General features: G+C 36.8%; 1 protein-coding gene across 15 annotated transcripts in view; it reads right to left on the bottom strand.

The window, feature by feature from the left end:
* Positions 1–398: 398 nt before the first annotated feature.
* Positions 399–20,553, bottom strand: part of PDE1A (phosphodiesterase 1A) — a 391,847-nt gene continuing 371,692 nt past the window's right edge. For 7 of the 15 annotated variants that reach the window (XM_054678807.2, XM_009443670.5, XM_009443671.5 and 4 more), the window contains 2 exons: positions 7,136–7,252; positions 3,012–3,099 (listed from right to left, as the gene is read on the bottom strand). In XM_054678807.2, coding sequence (XP_054534782.1) covers positions 7,179–7,252 — 74 coding nt within the window. In that variant the 3' untranslated portion in view covers positions 3,012–3,099; positions 7,136–7,178. Of the gene's footprint in view, positions 3,100–7,135; positions 7,253–20,553 lie in introns of all 15 variants that reach the window. The other 8 variants (XM_063790247.1, XM_063790245.1, XM_063790246.1 and 5 more) reach the window with 2 other exon arrangements.

Below are 20,553 nucleotides of genomic sequence, written 5' to 3' on the forward strand. Positions count from 1 at the left end.
TTTTCTCTGAGACTTGGTTTCCTTTGTTCATATCAACACCACTTTACTGGATTACTGTGAGGATTTGAGATAATATTGTTAAGCATTTACATGGAGGCCACACATGGAAAATAGGCAACGTTTATAAACTTGTTTTTATTTACTAAATGCCAACTGATGCACCACTTAGTCCTGAAAGCTCTGAAGACACAAGCAGTTTTTTACCTCCTCAAATATACATAGGTGCATTTTATTTGCAACTGGTTACTTTTTTATGTGGCATTCTAGTTATTAGGTATAAATTACAGTCTGTGTAGATTATCTCCTTTATAAGACTTGAAATTTCTAGAGGAAATATTGCCATATTCATATATGCACCATGCTTCCAGCCAGGAGCTTATGAATAATAGGTATAATAGTAAGTAATTCAATCAGTATTTATTTAATGGAACAAAAAGCACTTTCTTACCAACCTCATATCAATTTTTAAGTTGGTCTCCTTTGGGTTTCCCCCAATTTCTCCAACTTTTCAATGCCTCACTAAATTGAATTGCATAAAACACCAAATGTTTCACAATGTTTTCCCTCAAATATGATTTATTTAGCAATCACATGTAATAAGAAACACAGAAAATACAGCATAATAAAAACACAAGAATTGTAGGTTGTCATGTTAAAAATTAAATAAAAGAGGTTTCAGTTAAATGAAAAGGCATATAAACTGCAAGATATATATGTTGGGGAGCTGAGGTTAAAAATGCAAAGCAGGACATTCACGGTGCAACAGCCTAACCTATCAATCCCTCTCTTCAGATGGCCTCAACAGTGATGTTTGCAGAAAGACATGCACAGATAACCTCCACTCTGACTTTCTACTAATTAGTGCTCAGTAGTAGCTGTCTTACAGAGAGGAAAACAAAGGAAGGAATAAATATAAAAGCTTAAAAGAAAAAGAAAGAAAAGGAGGGAGTGTAGCAGATAGAAAGAGAGAGATTAGGAAAATAAGTACAGCAGTAGCATGACAATACTTCTGAAGGAGTAAAACTTTTTTTTCTTTTTTTTTTTCACTCTCTCTGGAAGTTTGGTCACAGTGCTTTATAAGTCGCATAACCTGGAAAATTAGGTTAAAGCCCATGTACAGAAATTGATGAATTCTTTATATTCCTCTACTTTTTAGTAATAAGGTCTTATAGATCTTAAAGTATTAATAGAAACAAAGTGGATATGCTTCCTATGACATTTAAGAAGTAGTATTTCTATTTACTTCTTTGAGAGATTCTATAGCTTTACTGAAAGACAACTGGCTCAAATAGGAACAATAGTAATTAGACTCCTCAGATAGATTCTATTTTAAATGCATGATATTTTCTAGCTGGTAAATAGCTTGCTTTAAAAAGACATTAAAAGCAGTAGTTACAGTCTCTCCATAAATAGAAATAAAAAGTCCATTTGAAAGGACAAAAAGTAACCATGATGTACATATCTATAAATGTTTTCCCCAGCACATTATTATAGATCAATCTTACTCCTTACATTTAAAAGATCAATTACATCATAATGTCTATAATACAACTCAATTTTTTAGCTGTGTTTTGCACAAGATTCAGGTGAAACTAAAGCTAAGGATCTATTCACAGAACAATTAAAAGCATTTTATACAGCCTACATCCAAATATATCTTAAATTACAATGATGCATAATAAATATGCATATAGAATATGGCTTACACATTAAAAGAGATCTAAGTTGTGAGTTATAAAATCTCACCACCCGGGCTTAAAAGCTTCCGATTGTACCCTTTTCTAAAATATTGCTTAACATTGTGGAACCCAGGAAGGAAGCAGGTGCAGCAGAAAACTCGTTAGGATGGATGGATCCTCCTTTGCATGATTTAATTTATGGCTACTCTTGATTCTTTCCAGCCAATTTTTACCTTTCACAAAGATAAATTCACTGAAGCTCACAATCATTGCAATGCTTGTACAGTGAAAAGTTACAACATCTAATTGTGCTTGATCTTTCTTGTCAGCTAACAATGCATAAAGGTAGTTTTTCAGCTTTAAGCAAAGGAAAGACTTTGCACATGCTCAGGCAAAACATGACAAGGAAGCAGGGCCTCTGAGGGCTGCAGTTTGTTTCTGTGTAGTAAAATATAAAAGTCACATCAAATAATGTTATCTGTACAGAAAAGTGTGGGTTTTCATTTTCATAGACATTTTTGAACACACACACACACACATTCTTGTCTCTTATCTCTTGGCTGGTAATATATTTTGTTACATTCTGATGGGATAAACATCCCGCTGGCAAATTTCATTTTCCATTCTAGTGTCTGTCTCCACCAATGGTTGACGGTCTTGTTATCATGAACTGTAGATAGCATGTGACTTGCTTGTAACCACAACCATGGAGGTAATGCATTCGTGCTTTGAAACCATGGGGACGGACGCAGGCTGGTCCATGGGTTCAGAAAAAGGTTTCACTGCCATTTCCCAGTATGAGAGTTTACAAAGGTGTCCATCAGGTCACCTAGCTGCGGATCTAATGCTCCATTGTTGGACTGTAGCATTGCTCTGATGCTTCAACCAGCTCCTCAGCATCCCACCTGTCATTCTGTTCCCATGCATTTAAAATAAGAAGGACAATCTAAATAGTATATTCCCCAGCACAACAAAAAAAAATTTTCCATAATTTTGTTTTTGCTTCCTTTTATTTAAGACCTTGAAAAATTTATAGTTATAGCACTCTGTGTAAGACAGTGCAAGGAAGTAAATTTTAAAATACCTCATCTTCTGCACATGTATTGCACAGTCATTATGACAGGGTTCAAAGCAAGAAAAATTAAGAACTGTCTGACTTTTGTCTCAAAAATTTATCTGGCTTGATTGAAGAAGGCCAAATTGTGGAGGGAAAAAAATGGCAGAAGCACTGGCCAAAAACTCTGATAAAAACTTGAGTGTATTTATTTGGCCAGAGTTACTAGCTCAAAATTTATGTTCTTCTTAATTCCTTGTATAGGAGTCAATTAAAATGGCCCAATCCAATTCTATGTTGAAAGAAGAGCCATAGCTTTGTGGAAAGTTGAGAATTTAGGATGTTTTTCATGCTGATTTCATTGTCCTGAAATAAAATCCAAATGAAAATATGGATCAGAGAAGAAAGAGTGGGAAGTGGTTGGGCGCATGCTAGTCAAAGAGTACAAAATTCCAGTTAGATAGGAGGAATCAGTTCAAGGGTCTACTGTAAAACATGGTTACTGCAGTTAAAAACCAATGGATCATATTCTTGAAAACTGCTGCTAAGAGAGATTTTAAATGTTCTCCCCACAAAAAGAGATGAGCATGTGAAGTAATGAATATGTTAATCAGCTTGATTCTCCAGTCCACAATTTCAAAAAAACATGTTGCACACCATTTTTATTTGTGAATTTAAAAATAAATAAATAAAAAGAAAAGAAAACATAGAAACTGAAGGTCATCACTTAGTCATACACAGGTATCAATTACTGTGTGGCAATTCACATTGCACTTTACATACCTTGTCAAAAATAAGGGCTTTCTTTTTTTAAAAATTTTTAATTAATTAATTAATTTATTTTATTTTATTTTATTTGTTTTTTGGTGAGACGAGTCTCACTCTGTAGCCCAGGCTGGAGTGCAGTGGCGCGATATCGGCTCACTGCAAGCTCCGCCTCCCGGGTTCACGCAATTCTCCTGCCTCAGCCTCCCGAGTAGCTGGGACTCCAGGCGCCCGCCACTACGCCCGGCTAATTTTTTGTATTTTTAGTAGACACGGGGTTTCACCGTGTTAGCCAGGATGGTCTCGATCTCCTGATCTCATGATCCACCCACCTCGGCCTACCAAAGTGCTGGGATTACAGGCATGAGCAACCGCACCCGTCCTGGCTTTCTTTACTATCTTTCTAATAGATAGTGGTTTTACATCGGTTGGAATTTCTCTTCCTATTTCTGCTCTGGGTGTGCGTGCGTGTGTTTGTATGTGTGGGTGTTCAATTCCAGTAAAAACTCTGGTTCTCTAGATCAGATAGGCATATGGGCCTGTCAGGTAGTGTAAATGAGTTAAGTGGGCCAGTGTGAGTGTAAAACAACTAGACTCACAGGGACTGTAGTCAACTAAAGAACATAAGCCCTGCCTAAAGACATTCCAAAAGATATTTTAAATCAGTGTGAAAGTCCAGGCAAGTCTACTGACTAAATACAGCAACAAATCATCAATTTTGATATCTTGTTGGATAGCACACTCAACGTTAAAGAGTAGACACCGGTCGTGATAGGGAACACTTTCCTCCCAGTGGGTAACAGGTCTGATAGTGGCTTGCTTTGGAAATGCCAGAAATTCCTGACATATCTTTCAAGAAAGATAATGTGATAAATGATATGCCATTAGCTTTTTAAATAATAAAGCAGCCTGGGATTATATATCCAACCATTCCATTTTATTTCCTTTAATAAACAAAAACACAAAAGAAAAATGTAAGCAAAACAAAACACTTTCGTGGTCTAAAATCTCTTAGAAATGATGGCGAAATTATACAACAATGTGAAAAGTAGATTTCAAGGGCTTCTTTCTTGTCCTAAGTGTAGTGTTGCACATTGATTTATGAAGTCTCAACACGGCACAGATTTAATTAGAGCTCAATATTTTCTGGGAAATTGCCTCACAGTGGGACCTACACATTGAGAACAAAGCAGGTAACGGCTTTCAGAGACATGGCCAGGCTGCGATAACATCTACACTTTCTGTGATGGCAGCCAGCAAAGAATTAGCTATCAGTCACAAAGAAGGTGTGCTAAATTTGCAACAGAAACCCTGCAAGCCAAATCTGACCCTCAGATATATTTTTCTCTTGTCCACAAAACATTTCAAAAAACTTTGAGCCAATAGGAAAAATTGGAAGAGTTTACTTTAAGGACCTTTCTTAACCACTAGAAACAGCTGGCAACACTGGGCCCTTACTCTTCCAGAGTAAAAATCTGCCAGAGCCAAAGGGTGGCTGACTGTAGCCTTCAGATTGGGTGTGCTGTGTCCTCTCTGTTTCCAGGACTGATCACTGCCTGTTGTCTCCCAGACACCATGCCTGAGTCACAGTTGCCAATCGTCACCCCTCCTGTTGTTTTTAGACCTCACTCATTTCCCTCATTTAAAAGACCTACTTGTTTTGGGAAGCTATGTGAATTTCTGTCTGAAGTTTGAGTAAAGATATTCCAACAATTAAACTTTGCACCAATTAACTTTGACATAATTCCTTTAACATATGCTGTAGGACTGTATCAACTCAGTTGCAGCAGAATTCTATAGAGGTTACATAATTAGTGAACATATAAAATTTATAAGGTGCTACTGAAGATCACATTTCCCGGAAGACTGTGCACCAAAGGCAGGGCTTTCTCAAACTGAGAAGGAAGCTAAATAATTTAACTGGCCTTGACAGAAAAAAAAAAAAATTGCCAAATCGTCTGCTCGGGCTTAAATATTATATTTAATTTGAGCGGGCCGCACACTGTTCTAGCTTTGGGGTTTTTTTAGTTGAAAAATGCAAAAAGGGGCCGGGTGCAGTGGCTCACGCCTGTAATCCTAACACTTCGGGAGGCCGAGGAAGATGGATTGCCTGAGCTCAGGAGTTCGAGACCAGCCTGGGCAACACGGTGAAACCCTGTCTCTACTAAAATACAAAAAAATTAGCCAGGCTTGGGGGTGGGAGCCTGTAGTCCCAGCTACTTGCGGGGCTGAGGCAGGAGAATTGCTTGAACCTGGGAGGCAGAGGTTGCAGTGAGCTGAGATTGTGCCACTGCACTCCAGCCTGGGCAACAGAGCGAGACTCGGTCTCCAAAAATAAAAAAAGAAAAATGCAAAAAGTTATTTCATATACAAGATGTTCACCACAGTGCCTGACACTTTATTGTTGCTATTCACAAAACTATTCTTATGAATAAAAGACAGTCTTACAACTGTCTTTGTAACTCAAGAATATTGAGGAAGAAATTATTTTAAAAGCGAATCACATTTTAACACTTTCATATCTAAAGTAACAGCTGTGGAACTAATAATAACAACATCTCTAAGGTTTGGAATGGTACCCTCAGCATTTTCTCTTGCCCCAACCCACCACCCCCGTAACAGGATGTGTTATAACACTTGGATTTTGTTCTTTACTTCTTCTTATTTTTAGTAGATATTAAGACATCTCCATTGTAAATACACATCCCTCTTTTCTAACTGCCCATATCTCCGCCATCGGTTCCAGACAGTGATTCTCAATTTTAGTGGACAGAAATATCAACAGACTGGCTTATCAAAAATTCAAATTTTCAAGGCATCTCTCCCAGAGTTAATAATTTGGTAGACTGAAAACAAGCCCTAGAAGCTGAATTTTTAAAAAGAGAACCATAGATGCACATGTTCACAGATTTTAACAAACATGATATTTGCTTTATAATATGTACTTGCTTTGTTTTAATTACTGGGTATAAACATATTTTTACATGAAATAAAACAAGAAATCAGTCTAAAACATTTATATTTCTTACATGATGTGGAAAAAGAAATGAGGATTAAACATCCCCATGAACGTATTTATTATTGTTATCATTATTATTATTATTTTGAGATGGGGTCTTGCACTGTCACCCTGGCTGTAGTATAGTGGCCTGATCTCGCTCACTGCAACCTTCGCTTCCCAGGTTCAAGCAACTCTCCTGCCTCAGCCTCCCAAGTAGCTGGGATTACAGGTGCCTGCCACCACACCCAGCTAATTTTTTATATTTTTAGTAGAGACAGGATTTCACTATGTTGGCCAGGCTGGTCTCAAACTCCTGACCTTGTGATTTGCCCGCCTTGGCCTCGCAAAGTGCTGGAACTACAGGCATGAGCCACTGTGCCCGGCCATTTTTAAAATTATTTTTAAAGATTGAAAATTTCAGTTCCAGTAAATATAATTTTTGTTGATTAACAAATTAAGAACTATTTGAAAAGGTAAATATTTAAAGTTTACCTGTTAAGATTTTGTCTCAAAGGATTGATGATAGAGATTTAAAAACTCTAGGAGGGCATTTAAATAAGATAATTTCATCCATAATGGTATTCTGCAAACCATTTACTTTAGAAGTTAAGTTTCTGGTCTATAAAATAAAATTACCTCTCATGTTTAAAATGACAGAAGTCTTTAAGGTGTTTCGGGCCTATGAATGTGTCTCATCATGTTTTTCTTCAGCATATACTAAGTCTTCTGAGTTCTTATGAAGATCGGATTCACCTAAAAACATAAGGAAACACAAGCAAAACAAAACAAAATAAGGCTTTGGAAAAAACTAATAAGGTTAGGAGACTGAAGAACTTTGTAAAATGTTGAAGACTGAATTTTACAATGGATTTTGTGGCACATTTTTTCAAAGACACCAAACATCTTCCTTTCAGCCTGTGGATCTACATAGTATAACAAGCTATCTTCTGTTGGTTACATAACTTTCTCAAGCTGTGATTTAATATGAAAATACAGAAATAAAATAGATGAAACATGTTTAAACATCTATTAAATCCCATGTAAAAAATCATGTTTTTTTCTGAATATTTTTTAATTGGAACAAATTCCTTTAACTAAACCTTCTAATGATCAATGTTTTTTTAACCATACATTGCTTAGTTGCTATGAATATTTAAAAATGAGTATGAAAGGATAGTAGTGTTTAAGATACCATCTGTCAAGACAAACTAATCTTGGAATCACTCAGTTTCCATATAAACTTTCAAGAAAAATAAAATATTAGCATGGAAAAATCTTTCAACATTTCTGGAGAGGTTGTAGAGAATCTATGAAAATAGAAGTATAAAGCAAAATGTTTAGATGAAAGAGTCTTATTACATAACCAACAAAGTAAACAAAATAAACAGAAATTAATTTTTGAGTCAATTACTTGAAATATCTTGATAGTTCAGGAAATAGTCACATACAATGAAAGGTTCTTTCTGTCTGAAGTTTGAGTAAAGATATTCTAACAATTAAACTTTGCCCAATTAACTTTGTTATAATTCCTTTAACATATATTGTAGCATTGTATCAATTCAGTTGCAGCATATTTTTGTTGAGGTTATGTAATTAGTGGACATACAGAATTTATAAGGTGCTATTACAAAACAATTTTGTCTTTACGATATGGAGGGTGGGGACTTATCTTCTCAGCCAAGATCAAAATTTCAGGTAGTCTCATTACTTTCCTGATCATTCTTAGAGAACTAAAAACATCCTGTGATCACATTAAGTTGCCAAAATCTCAAATCAGACAATAGAAGGTCTGGTCTCATGTAATACACATCGTCAAACAAAGATAAGACTCCTTTCCCACCTTGTTTGTTACAGAACCCAGAAATGGTGCCTGTGTGTGTGGAGGGGGGTGGGGTGTGTATGGTTGATGTTTCTCTCATTTCTTGCTTGCTCTCCCTCCACTGGCTACTTTGGGCTCCTAAGCATGGGAGAGAAGGCTAAGAGGAGCAGCAGTGTTGTAGGATGGCTTTGCACTCACTAGACCTGGCAGGCGTTTACAGCTGCCTTTATTTTCTGTGAGCACAGTCATGGGCTCTTAACAGAATTCTTGCCAAGGACCATGGCTTTTTACCAGGTTGGTAAGACCCATGAATCTCTGGCTTCTTTACAATGTCCACAGCCCCTGGAAATTTGCTGGTACATTTCCAGCTTCTGTCTGCTGAGGTCCCATCAGCTTTCCAAATGTGGGTGGGTACATTTGGTTCACATGACACACTCTTGAGGCATTTGTTTCCATGAATGACTGGAAGAAAAGCTGAAATCTACACAGCTGTCTCTCCTTTGGCTCACCTGCCACCATTTAACTCTTTAGATATCTCAGGTAGGAACTAGATTCCATTCTCAATAGCCTCTTAAATTCAATCTCTCCAAGGGTCTTGGTGAAGTTCTCCTCCCTTAATTTGAGGTGAAGAAGGAAGCGTTTCTGCACTTTTCCCAATAGCAGAGAAGTCTTTAAAGAAATCATCTTCATAAATCTTTTTTTTTCAAGCTCAGTGACCTGAGCTTTTCATTTGTTTGAATTGGGAAAGGGTTTTATGCATCTTATTACTGAGTTTTGAATCTTCTTTGAAATTCGTGTCTCAAAAATCCATTTTTTTCTGACATTTATCATGTTAGAGTCTTGGTTTAAATTGTGATTTAATATTCTGTTACTTAAGACTAGATTAGAACAGAACAAAACAGTCTAGAATAGAACAGAACATAGTAAAAAGAACAGACTGAATTACAAGAAAGAAATAGAAGTAATTAACTAATTCACTGGTTCTCAAAATTTTTTAGAGAACTTTTTATAATGGGTAAAGGCCATTACTAAGGCCATCCACCACCAAATTATTTATCTTATTTCTAGTGAATAAAGAAATCAGCAGTAATAAAAGAGTAAAAGAAAAAGAAAGTAATCAAATGGCAACAAGGCAGCAATTATAAAAAAATAACAAATCCCCAAATGATACACATATTATACCCAATAATAATTCTGTACATGTGATTAGCAACAATTAAAAACTATGATAAACTCAAGATAAGAGTTTCGTAGCACTGAAAAAGGGTCTTCCTTGAAAACTAAAATTCCAGCTCTTTTCAGGAGTAGACACGCAATTGCCAAGGAATTTCATGACAGCCAGATAGCAGAGTCCTCAGCAAATCCAAATTACATTATTTTAGTTGATAAATCTTTAGGTGTAGACGCCTTTACAATTAACTTGGGCAGTACTGCTTGTTAGTGACCCTTAGTACTTCATAAAAAAGGAAGTCATTCTGACATATCGTTCTCCCATAAAGAGGAAATAATTTGCATTTTCAATCCATTAAAGATCATCTTAGATGACCTTTATGGCCCAAGAGTGTACCATATAAAGGCTTCGAGAAACACCCATATACCAAGGTTCCAAATGGTTTTGAATCATAGATCCCTCTTGTAGTCTGGTGAAGCCTATGGCCCGCTTTTCAAAGTACAATTTATAAATAAAATAAAACATATATGATTACTAAGAATTCTACTTAAAATACAGTTATCAACATATTTAAGTAAACCTAGTGATGTGCTATAGTGTTATATATGCTCCATTAATGCATTAAATTAAAAGGTCTAATTGAAGGTCTACCTATGTAGTTTTGAAATAGTGATATAAAATGATACTTCAAGGTTGCTACACTAAATATAAGTGTATAATAGGTATATAATAAATAGATATATAGTTCTATTGATGACAAAAATACCATAAATGTTGATGCATATTCTTTCCTACAAATGAAGAGAATGATAAATTTCAGTTAAAGACTAGTAAAAAGAAATCCCTCTCTAAGTATTCTGAACCTCTCTATATAACTCTGGATTAAAACTTGATCCAGTCTAACTTCATTTTTCAGGCAAGAAATAGGTCCAGAATAATCGATTGACTTTCTACAATGCAGATCATAAATAGATAACCTGAAGTCAAGACTGTTGGCTTTTAATTCACTGGTACTTCAAGAAGACCAGTAACGTCACTTTTGAATTTCATCTTACTGAAAGGATTTGCAATGTCATATGTATAGAAAGCTGCTCATTAGGAATGAATGCAAGTGGTCTGCTCAAAGAAATTGCATATAAACTTGTTTGTCAGCCAGGAAAAACAGTGAAAATAAAGGAACATCAATAATTCTGTTCAGTTCAAAGAGTTTTAGGTGTTCATCTCAACCAGTTTCAAAAGTTCAAATCTAACAAAATAATTTGTAAAATGATAGAAATTTTATGGGTTTGGTTTGTAAATAGAGTCTCAATTCTTCAAGGAGCAGGGAGGGGATAGTTGTTATAGGAGAGACAGACTTACCAACACCAACAGAAATCCTCTAAATTTAGCTAATCTAGGCTTTTAGATTGCAATTTAAGCTCACTTTTACCATATTAGAATCATAATGTGTTAGACTCCTGGTGCTGTGAATAAGACTTGCAGGGAATTACACCAAACACACTATCAAGTGGATATTAGAGACTTTTGTCCTCCAGTCAGGGTCTCACTAACTATCTGAGAAATAACCTGTTAGGATAAATTATTATACAATTGAAAATATACCAATAATAATCAATACTTTGTGAACACCGACTAGGTGGCAGACACTATTCTAAGTGCTTCACTCACCTCACTTCCCTGAATCCTCACAGCAAACGTATTATTATTATTTTTTGAGACAAAGTTTTGCTCTTGTTGTCCAGGCTGGAGTGCAATGGTGCAATCTCAGCCCATTGCAACCTCCGCTTCCTGGGTTCAAGCGATTCTCCTGCTTCAGCCTCTCAAGTAGCTGGGACTATAGGCATCTGCCACCACACCCAGCTAATTTTTTTGTTTTTTGTTTTTTTGCATTTTTCATAGACACGGGTTTCACCATTTTGGCCAAGCTGGTCTTGAACTCCTGACCTTCAGGTGATCCACCTGCCTTGGCCTCCCAAAGTGCTGGGATTACAGGTGTGAGCCACCACGCCCTGCCCCCCTCACAGCAATCTTATAAAGTAAGGTTGAACAATTGTGGAAGCTGAGACATAGCTTGAAAGCTATCTGCCCAAAGTCTTAAAGCCAGCAAGGGGCTGGATCCTCTGACAAAGGACAACCAGAATCTTGGCCTCTAGTTTGACTGTTTCCCAAGCTACAATCATGAGTAACCTACCCTCACCAATTCTGCTGTATTCATATGCCACCTGTCCTCTCGCTTACCTAATATTTTTCTTTAAATAGACTTTAAATATACTCCTTTAAAAATTAGTTTAGTTCTCAATAGTAATTTTCCTACCACAGAAATAAATTTGTTGTTCTTTTTGTATTTTTCTAATACCTCAAATCCATAATTAAAAGATCATTTCTCATGTAGATATAAAAAACAAAATGATTTAATAGCTTATTTTGCACTCGTTATTTTTGACTTATCTAGCCCAACAATCCCTGCATGTAAGTGGGAAAATCATCATTATGATTTTCATTTTAGAGATGAGAAAGACATGATTAGAGGGGTAGCTGACTATTCCAACACAAAATAGCCTAGGTGAATTTGGGAGACAGAATCACAAGCTATTCCTCAGAGCAATGCCCCAGTTAATTTTTTAAATTTAACAGCAATAATAAATGGTGTTTGAAAAATACCACAAAATTGGTTTGTGCAGTCTTTTCAACAGAAATACTAGCTCTGAGTATCACTGCATTCTTATTTTTTCATAAGAAGAATATTACCTTTGCTATGTATAATAGTATTTCCTTAGGCACATCTCTAAGTTGCTTCAGCTTTACTTTTAGACCATTTATATAGTTTATGTTGCAGATAACTAGAATAAATTGGTGATCAAAGATTAAAGTTACAGTCATTGGAGAAATGTAATGTAGGATAAATCAGATATTCTGATTTTAATTGGTGTTTTGGCATCCATATAATGTAGTTTGCCTTACATGCTGGGAAAAAGAAATCTATTTTAATACCAGGGGAAATACTTTCCCTATTTTTTTCCTCTTTTTTTTTTTTTTTTTTTTTTTTTTTTTTTTGAGATGGAGTCTCGCTCTTGTTGCCCAGGCTGGAGTGCAATGGCATCATCTTGGCTCACTGCAACCTCTGCCTCCCAGGTTCAAGTGATTCTCCTGCCTCACCCTCCCAAGTAGCTGGGATTACAGGCACCTGCCACCAGGCCCAGCTAATTTTTGTATTTTTAGTAGAGACGGGGTTTCACCATGTTGGCCAGGCTGGTCTTGAACTCCTGACCTCAGGTGATCCACCCGCCTCAGCCTCCCAAAGTGCTGGGATTACAGGTGTGAGCCACTGTGCCCAGCCTATTTTTTTCCTCTTAATTTTAATGCATTTGGAGAAGAAGCAGTTGTATGTGTTCGTTTACTTTGCAGTATGCGTGAAGGCAACAGTAAGAGAAGACAGGACTGCACACTAGGCAGAAGAAAAAGAAGGCTGTGAAAACAAAATTCCACTTAATTCCAAAATGTGCTAGCTCCAACCCTGTAAAATTAGAGCAAGTAATACCTTAAAGTGTTACATAAGACACAAATCAAGAAATAGGTAAATTATGTATTGGTTCATTAAAGAAAAACAGAAACATCTGATTTTGAGGAAAATACACCAATTTACTTTAGCAAGCTTTATACTTACACCCAATGCATATGTGCTAGGCATCTAGATATGTAGAGAGTTTTACAGGTGATCTACAGAAAATGAAAAATTTATATGTATATTCATCTGCAAATCAGTGAAATTATACTCAACTTGGGGAAGCTAATACCTTGTCAGACAGCCAGAAATCTTAGCGCTTAAGTTACACTGAAATAGTTTAACAATGTGGGAGGTAGTTCAGCTGGCACCTTGAAAGAGTTGTCTAAAATTGGGTCTGAAGGTTGTATATGTTTTGTTGGCACACAGGTAGGAGTATGCTGTTAGTGAAGGGATGAGGAGGTACGGTGGAGTCTGAGCAAAGGCAGAGGGTTGAAAAGAAAAATGATATGCCAGGAAAGAAATGAAGCCCAGCTGAGAAAACTACTGTGAGCTCCTACCCACTGGTTGAAGCAATTATTTCTCCATCAGAGTGTCATTCTTTTAGAGGAAGGCTCTGACACCTATTAAAATGTTATTATTCCTAGAAGGGAACTTTGTGACTGAATCGCAGATCTTCTTAAAAGAAAGCAGGCTCTGAGAGCAGGGAGATGATAAGAATGCACAGGCATTGATTGAAGGTAGAGAAGTTGGGGGTGGCAATGGAGAGAGAAGCTCTGGAGTGGTGAAGTTAAGACCATTCAAATCACACTTTATCTCTTGTAAAGAGTAGCAGGAATCAGCCATGGAAATGATCAGATTTGGCTCGTAGAGGCAAGTTGATGTGAAAGGCAACATGGGGCTGCTCTGATTTCTCAATTAGGATGAAAAATGGGATGAAAATTGAGTCTGATGTTGGAGATACTGAAGGGTAGGAGGTTTGGAGGCAGGTAAGGGATGAAAAATTACTTAATGGGTATAATGTACACTATTCGGGTGATGGCTGCACTTGAGTGTGAGAGAAATGCCAAAAATTCACATATTCTTTATCTTTATAAATAGGACAAATTAACTGTAGAATATTGATTTTAACTATCTACCTAAGTGAGTTTCAAAAGCTAAAACTTGGAAAAAATAATCTGTAAAATGATGCAAACATTTTGGCTTTCCTTTAAATAATCTGAATAAACTATTCTGGTTGATTGAGTTTTCTTTGTAAAGCTGGATTAAGAAAACAAACAAACAACAACAACAACAAAACAAACTTCAATTGCCTTTAGTAAAAATGTCAATACATAAATCCATTTCTGTGCCTGAATGGAGAATGTTGAATATGATTGAATTTGTTTTGATGATGATAATCATGTAAAAACAAAAACAAAAAATCCTGAGGTGCATTGTTCTAAACATAAACCATTAATTTTCACTCTCCTATACATGTACACTAGATATATACGTGTCAAATAAACATGTATCATTCATCCTTATTATGAATGGCTCTAAGAAGTTGATATGGTTTAGCTGTGTCCCCACCCATATCTCACCTTGAACTTAATAATCCCCACGTGTGAAGGGCAGGGCCAGGTGAAGATAATTGAATCATGGGGGCAGTTTCCCCATACTGTTCTCACGGTAGTGAATAAGTCTCACGAGATCTGATGGTTTAATAAATGGGAGGTCTCCTGCTTCTTGCCTCTCTTGCCTGCCGCCACGTAAGCCACACCTTTGCTTCTCCTTTGCCTTCTGCCATGATTGTGATGCCTCCTCAGACATGTGGAGCCGTGAGTCCGTTAAACCTCTTTCTTTTATAAATTACCTAGTCTCAAGTACGTCTTTATTAGCAGTGTGAGAACAGACTACTACAGAAATCATTTAAAAAACAATTCTTAAATTTTCTGGTTTGTTACCATTTCTCAATTTACAAGTTAAAAAATTAATTCAAGGATCTACTTTCAATGTGGAATTTTATAACATAATACTACTACTAACAAATTATTTTTCAAGTTGCTTTAAGAATGTCAGAAAAAAACAATAAGGCATTCATATTATGTAATTTTACCACTTATCTGAAATCTCTCACCTATAATTTTTCATTGCTCTCTTTTTTTTTTAATGGGCCCAAACATGAATATAAAAAAATGTCAAATTTTAATTCTGCTTTTTTTTTTTTTTTTTTTTTTTTTTTTTTTTAAGAGAGGGTCCCACTCTGGTTACCCAGGCTGGAGTGCAATGGTGCCATCATGGCTCGCTGCAGCCTCCACCTCCTGGGCTCAGTTGATCCTCCCAACTTCAGACTCCCAAGTAGCTGGAACTACACAAGCACACCACCATGCCCAGGTACTTTTTTATATTTTCTGTAGAGATGGGGTTTCGTCATGTTGCCCAGGCTGGTCTTGAATTCCTGGACTCAAGCAATCTGCTCACCTCGGCCTCCAATAGTGTTGGGATTACGGGCATGAGCCACCATGTCCAGCTGGGAAATTCTGGCTCTTTATGCAATAACCTTAAAATGATGTAATACACAACCACATTTATATTTTAAATTCTTCTATCTGACTAAATATGGACTAGATATATACATGTAGGATAAACATGTATAATTCATCTTTATAATGAATGGCTCTAGGAAATTGATATGGTTTGGCTGTGTCCCCACCTATATCTCACCTTGAACTATAATAAGCCCCACGTGTCAGCCAGGTGCAGTGGCTCACGCCTGTAATCCCAGAACTTTGGGAGGCAGAGCCTGGTGGATCACCTGAGGCCGGGAGTTTGAGATCAGCCTGACCAACAAGGAGAAACCCCGTCTCTACTAAAAATACAGAAAATTAGCTGGGTGTTGTGGCGCATGCCTGTAATCCCAGCTACTGGGGAGGCTGAGGCAGGAGAATTGCTTGAACCAGGGAGGCAGAGGTTGCAGTGAGCCGAGATTGCACCATTGCACTCCAGCCTGGGCAAAAAGAGAGAAACTCCATCTCAATAATAATAATAATCCCCACAGCTCAAGGGCGGGGCCAGGTGAAGATAATTGAATCATGGTTGCAGTTTCTCCCATGCTTTTCTCATGGTAGTGAATAAGTCTCATGAGATCCGATGGTTTTATAAATGGGAGCTCCCCTGCACAAGCTCTCTTGCCTGCCACCATGTAAGCCATGACTTTGCCATAATTGTGAGGTCTCACCAGCCATATCAATAATCTGTCTATATGTATTTTAGCATGAAGTGTTACTATAGCTCAAATTATCTAATCATAAGTTATCTGTGCAGGAAATAGCATAAGAGCATAACTTAGTAAGGAGGAATAACTTAAGTTTATAATTATTAAGAACAATATTAGTAGCAACAGTAAAAACAATAGTAAACATTCAGAAAATGCTTACTATGTACCAAGCACTGTGCTTAGTGCTTCACATATTTTATCATCTTATCCTTTCAACACTTTTTTTTTTTTACCCAAGGTCATACACCGTCTAAGTGACAGAGCTGGGCTTTCAACCCCAGAGCCATGAATTTTATTACTAAGTTGAAGAGTTTGGTAACATGGTGCTAAGGCTCTGACTCAAAGGGGAAAGTATCTATTGATTGGAAAGGGCAGGAGCATTCCTAGTCATCTGGAAAAGCACAACAGTGAAGTTTCCAGTTGGGAAATGTGGAGTAAACATGACATTTTTCATCTTCCTTCTCTAACAAGCTACTAGTATTTGAAATTCAGTTCTTCAGGGGTGGCTGAGTAGTGTGGTAGTAAGAAGTGTGAGCAGCATTTGTAAGAAATAAGATTATCTTTTTACTACTATTCTCTGTGATAAAACCAGCAGTAGAAGATAATCTAAAAAGAATCCAGCAGCAAGGCCTGCACAAGTCCTATACCCCTGGGGATTTCAAAGTAAAGGGCTGCTAATACTATAAAGGAGAAATAATAGACATTGGGACTCCAAGAATAATGAGAAGTTATTTTATTTAAAATCCAGTATAAATATATAACTGAAGTAAGTATCTATGCTTAAAAAATCAAAAGATGTAGAGGAGCACAAACCCTGTTATCATTTTTGTTTTGTTGAATTTTTTATTTTATTATTATTATTATTTTATTTTATTATTATTTTTTTTTTGAGACAGAGTCTTGCTCTGTCACCCAGGCTGGAGTGCAATGGTGCAATCTCGGCTCACTGCAACCTCCAGCTCCTGGGTTCAATCGATTCTCCTGGCTCAGCCTTCCCAGTAGCTGGGATTACAGGCACACGCCACCACGTCTGGCTAATTTTTGTATTTTTAGTAGAGACAGGATTTCACCATGTTGGCCAGGCTGGTCTCAAACTCCTGACCTCAGGTGATCCACCTGCCTTGGCCTTCCGAAGTGCTGGGATTACAGGTGTGAGCCACTGTGACCAGTCTATTTTGATGAATTGTGACTCTCCGTCCTGAAACACCATGGCTAAGCATCCATTGTAGATCTTAAAACATCTCAAATTGTGCACACTTTGCATATTCAAACATAGCAAGAGCTATGAACTGTTTCTAACCTAGAGACTGCAAATATCACAAGTTTCTATAGACTCTAAGACCCAATTTTAGTGTTTATAATCAACAAACTCTTCAATGCAGAGGGCACTTCTTTGTATGAGTTTCCATCTAGGGAGGATGCGAGAAGAGTCAGGAAAGTAAGTTTCCTTTGATTTTTTTCTCTTCGTTTTTTTCGTGGAGACTAAACCCACTTACAATCTTTACCAACCTAAATAATATTCACCATGTAAGTATCTGTTACAGAAGAACAAGTCATCAAATGCTGGTGGTATGCATAATCCAAAATTCTAGAGTCTATAGATATCCCTGATGGTATTGTGTAAACACTGTTCAACAAATTTGTAAACTGAGTTGAATTGGAGCTACCAAATGCCCCCAGAAATAAATGTTTTTCCATCTCATCTTTTAGCTTGCAGCCACCAAATATTTAACTCTAAGAGGCTTTAGAGAGTTGGTAGTAGCTATGTTGATTGGGCCTAAGAATCAGCCAAGATAGAAATCAATTCCACATATTCAGCTATGCTTTAACCTGGGGTGAGAAAGGCTCTTGGCTTCTTACAAAAGTCTTTCCACGTTATTTCTTTCTCTGCTATGTACATGTCAATACCTAACTTTGGCTGGCTATGATGGGGGGTTATTTGATGGGATATGTGGAGAGAGCTAGCTTCATCTACTTACAGTTTGTGAACGTAGTGGTGGAAGAAATTGCCTCCCTTGGATGTATATGCAAGTTGCTCCTATTGAAGTAAACTTGTAAATTCATGCTTTAAAATAAAAGCACTTTAAGCAATTAGTCACAAAGTACTTTATTGATCTACAACTTTCAGTCAGGATTAGGAGAAGCAGTAGAATCTCTAATCTCTAAAGACTCATGTAACAGGTTAACTGTCCTGATGGAGGCGAACTTATTTAATATAAGTTGTGGGTGTTTTGTTATCTCTACATCAAATTACATCAAAACTATTCTCTTACTCTTGTTGTACTGCCTTTATTTGATGAAGTTTTTGTTTATTACTGATGTATTTGGGTTTCTCTGAATCAGCAGGCATGCCTTCATATTTTATAGAAGTCTCATCTGAGATGGAAGGGTAATGTGGGAACACAGGAGCCTTCTGAATGAATCCCATGTCCAGAGTGATGAGTTAATATCTTTGAGTTGATATTAACTTGACTGAATTTCTATTGCTAACTCTACAAAAATTTCCTGACATGAATCAAAATTAGTGCATGGCTTCCAAGACCACTCACTACCCAGTTGTCTTGCTAAAGAATGGGCCTTGGTTATGTTTTGAAGATGACACTGTAATAAACTTTGAGCATCAGATTCTTGTAGGTTTTCACCATCTTCCCATGAAGACATACTGAATCCTACCTTAAGAGATCTTTTAGATCACTTTTCCTTTCCTTTTCACTTTGCATAATTTTTTTCTTTGGAGAAAGAACAAAATACAGAAATTAAATACATATGACAGAGATCAAATACTTTAGTTATACATTTTTTGCATAATTACTGGGAATTTCCTAGATTCCTATCATTAAAAAGAGAAAGTTATATTAGCCAAAGTATAAATAGCAGTCCTAGAAGAAGTAAAATTAGGGAAGCTGAAGAGTTTGGGCTGTATACAGTCTAAATCTAGGCATATTTTAAGAGATAAAAATTAAAATGGTAAAAATCCCTTCAGGAAAGAATTGAATTGTCATAAACCAAGTTTACTGGATGAGCTAAAGTGTCCTCTTTTTGAGAAAATTTAGGTTTACAGAACATTCTTTTTTAGAATCCTTCTTTCCCCCTAAAGGCTTCTGTGACAAGTATATGAAGTGGCAGAATCCTTAACAGAAAGTATTTAGATAAAGATGGTCCATTTATAACTATATAGAGTGAGCAGTTGTAGTAACCATTCAGAACAAGCTAATTCCATTGCTTGATTTACTCATCAGAAAACTGGATGGATTTGAGAGATATTTGGGGATAAACTTTATAGACTATCTTGATAGGTTAATTAAGAATGGAAAGGTGATAGAAATCACCTATCAAGATAATTCATCATACAGCAGTTCACTCGACTGATTGATGGACAGTGCCATTGCATGTTTTGTCATGAGTAAAGCATAATCTTATATATATCAAAATCATCTTGAGCAAGTAATATTTTTCCATAGTACACTTCTTTAAGGAAGCTTTATATGAAATATCCATTCAGTCTCAAGGAACATATGTGAGCTGAGGAGAATAAGAATTAATGTAGGCCTAGTGCATTGGCTCTTGCACTTTGGGAGGCTGAGGAGAGAGGATCACTTGAGTCCAGGAGTTCAAGACCAGCCTGTGGAACATAGACCACATTTCTACAAAAGTGAAAATTTAGCCAGGCATGGTAGTGTGTGTCTGTAGTCCTAGCTATTCAGGAGACTGAGGCAGGAGGATTTCTTGAGCCCAGGAGTTTGAGGCTGCAGTGAGCTATGATTATGCCATTGCACTTCAGGCTGGGTGACACAGCGAAACCCTGTCTCAAATTAAAAAAAAGAATTATTGTAGAAAATGCCAAGTTCTAAACACTTTATATACATTGACTCATTTAATCCTCCTAACAGCTCTTGAGACAGAAACTATTTTTGTGATCCTCACTTTATAAATGAGCAAACTGAAACACAAAAAAGATTAAATCAATAGTCCAAGATTACATAACTAGTAAGTAAGGAACCAGAATTGAAAAAGATAGTCTAGTTCTAGAGTCCTGGATCCTAACTGTATATTATGCTCCCTCCCTGGGTGTAATGTACTGCCTTTTATGTTTTTGGCTTTTCTTAGCGTGATGATTAATTTTAGGTGTCAATTTGACTGGGTTGAGGGCTGGTGAGGTACTGATTTTGGGTATGGCTGTGAGGGTATGTCCAGAAGAGATTGACCCATGAGTTAGTGAACTGGGCCACCCTCAATGTGGGCAGGCACCATCCAGTCAGTTAGGGATGTAGGTAAAGCAATGCAGGCAGGAAAAGGGAGACAT

Source organism: Pan troglodytes, chromosome 13 (assembly GCF_028858775.2).
Source record: "Pan troglodytes isolate AG18354 chromosome 13, NHGRI_mPanTro3-v2.0_pri, whole genome shotgun sequence".
NCBI lineage: Eukaryota > Metazoa > Chordata > Mammalia > Primates > Hominidae > Pan > Pan troglodytes.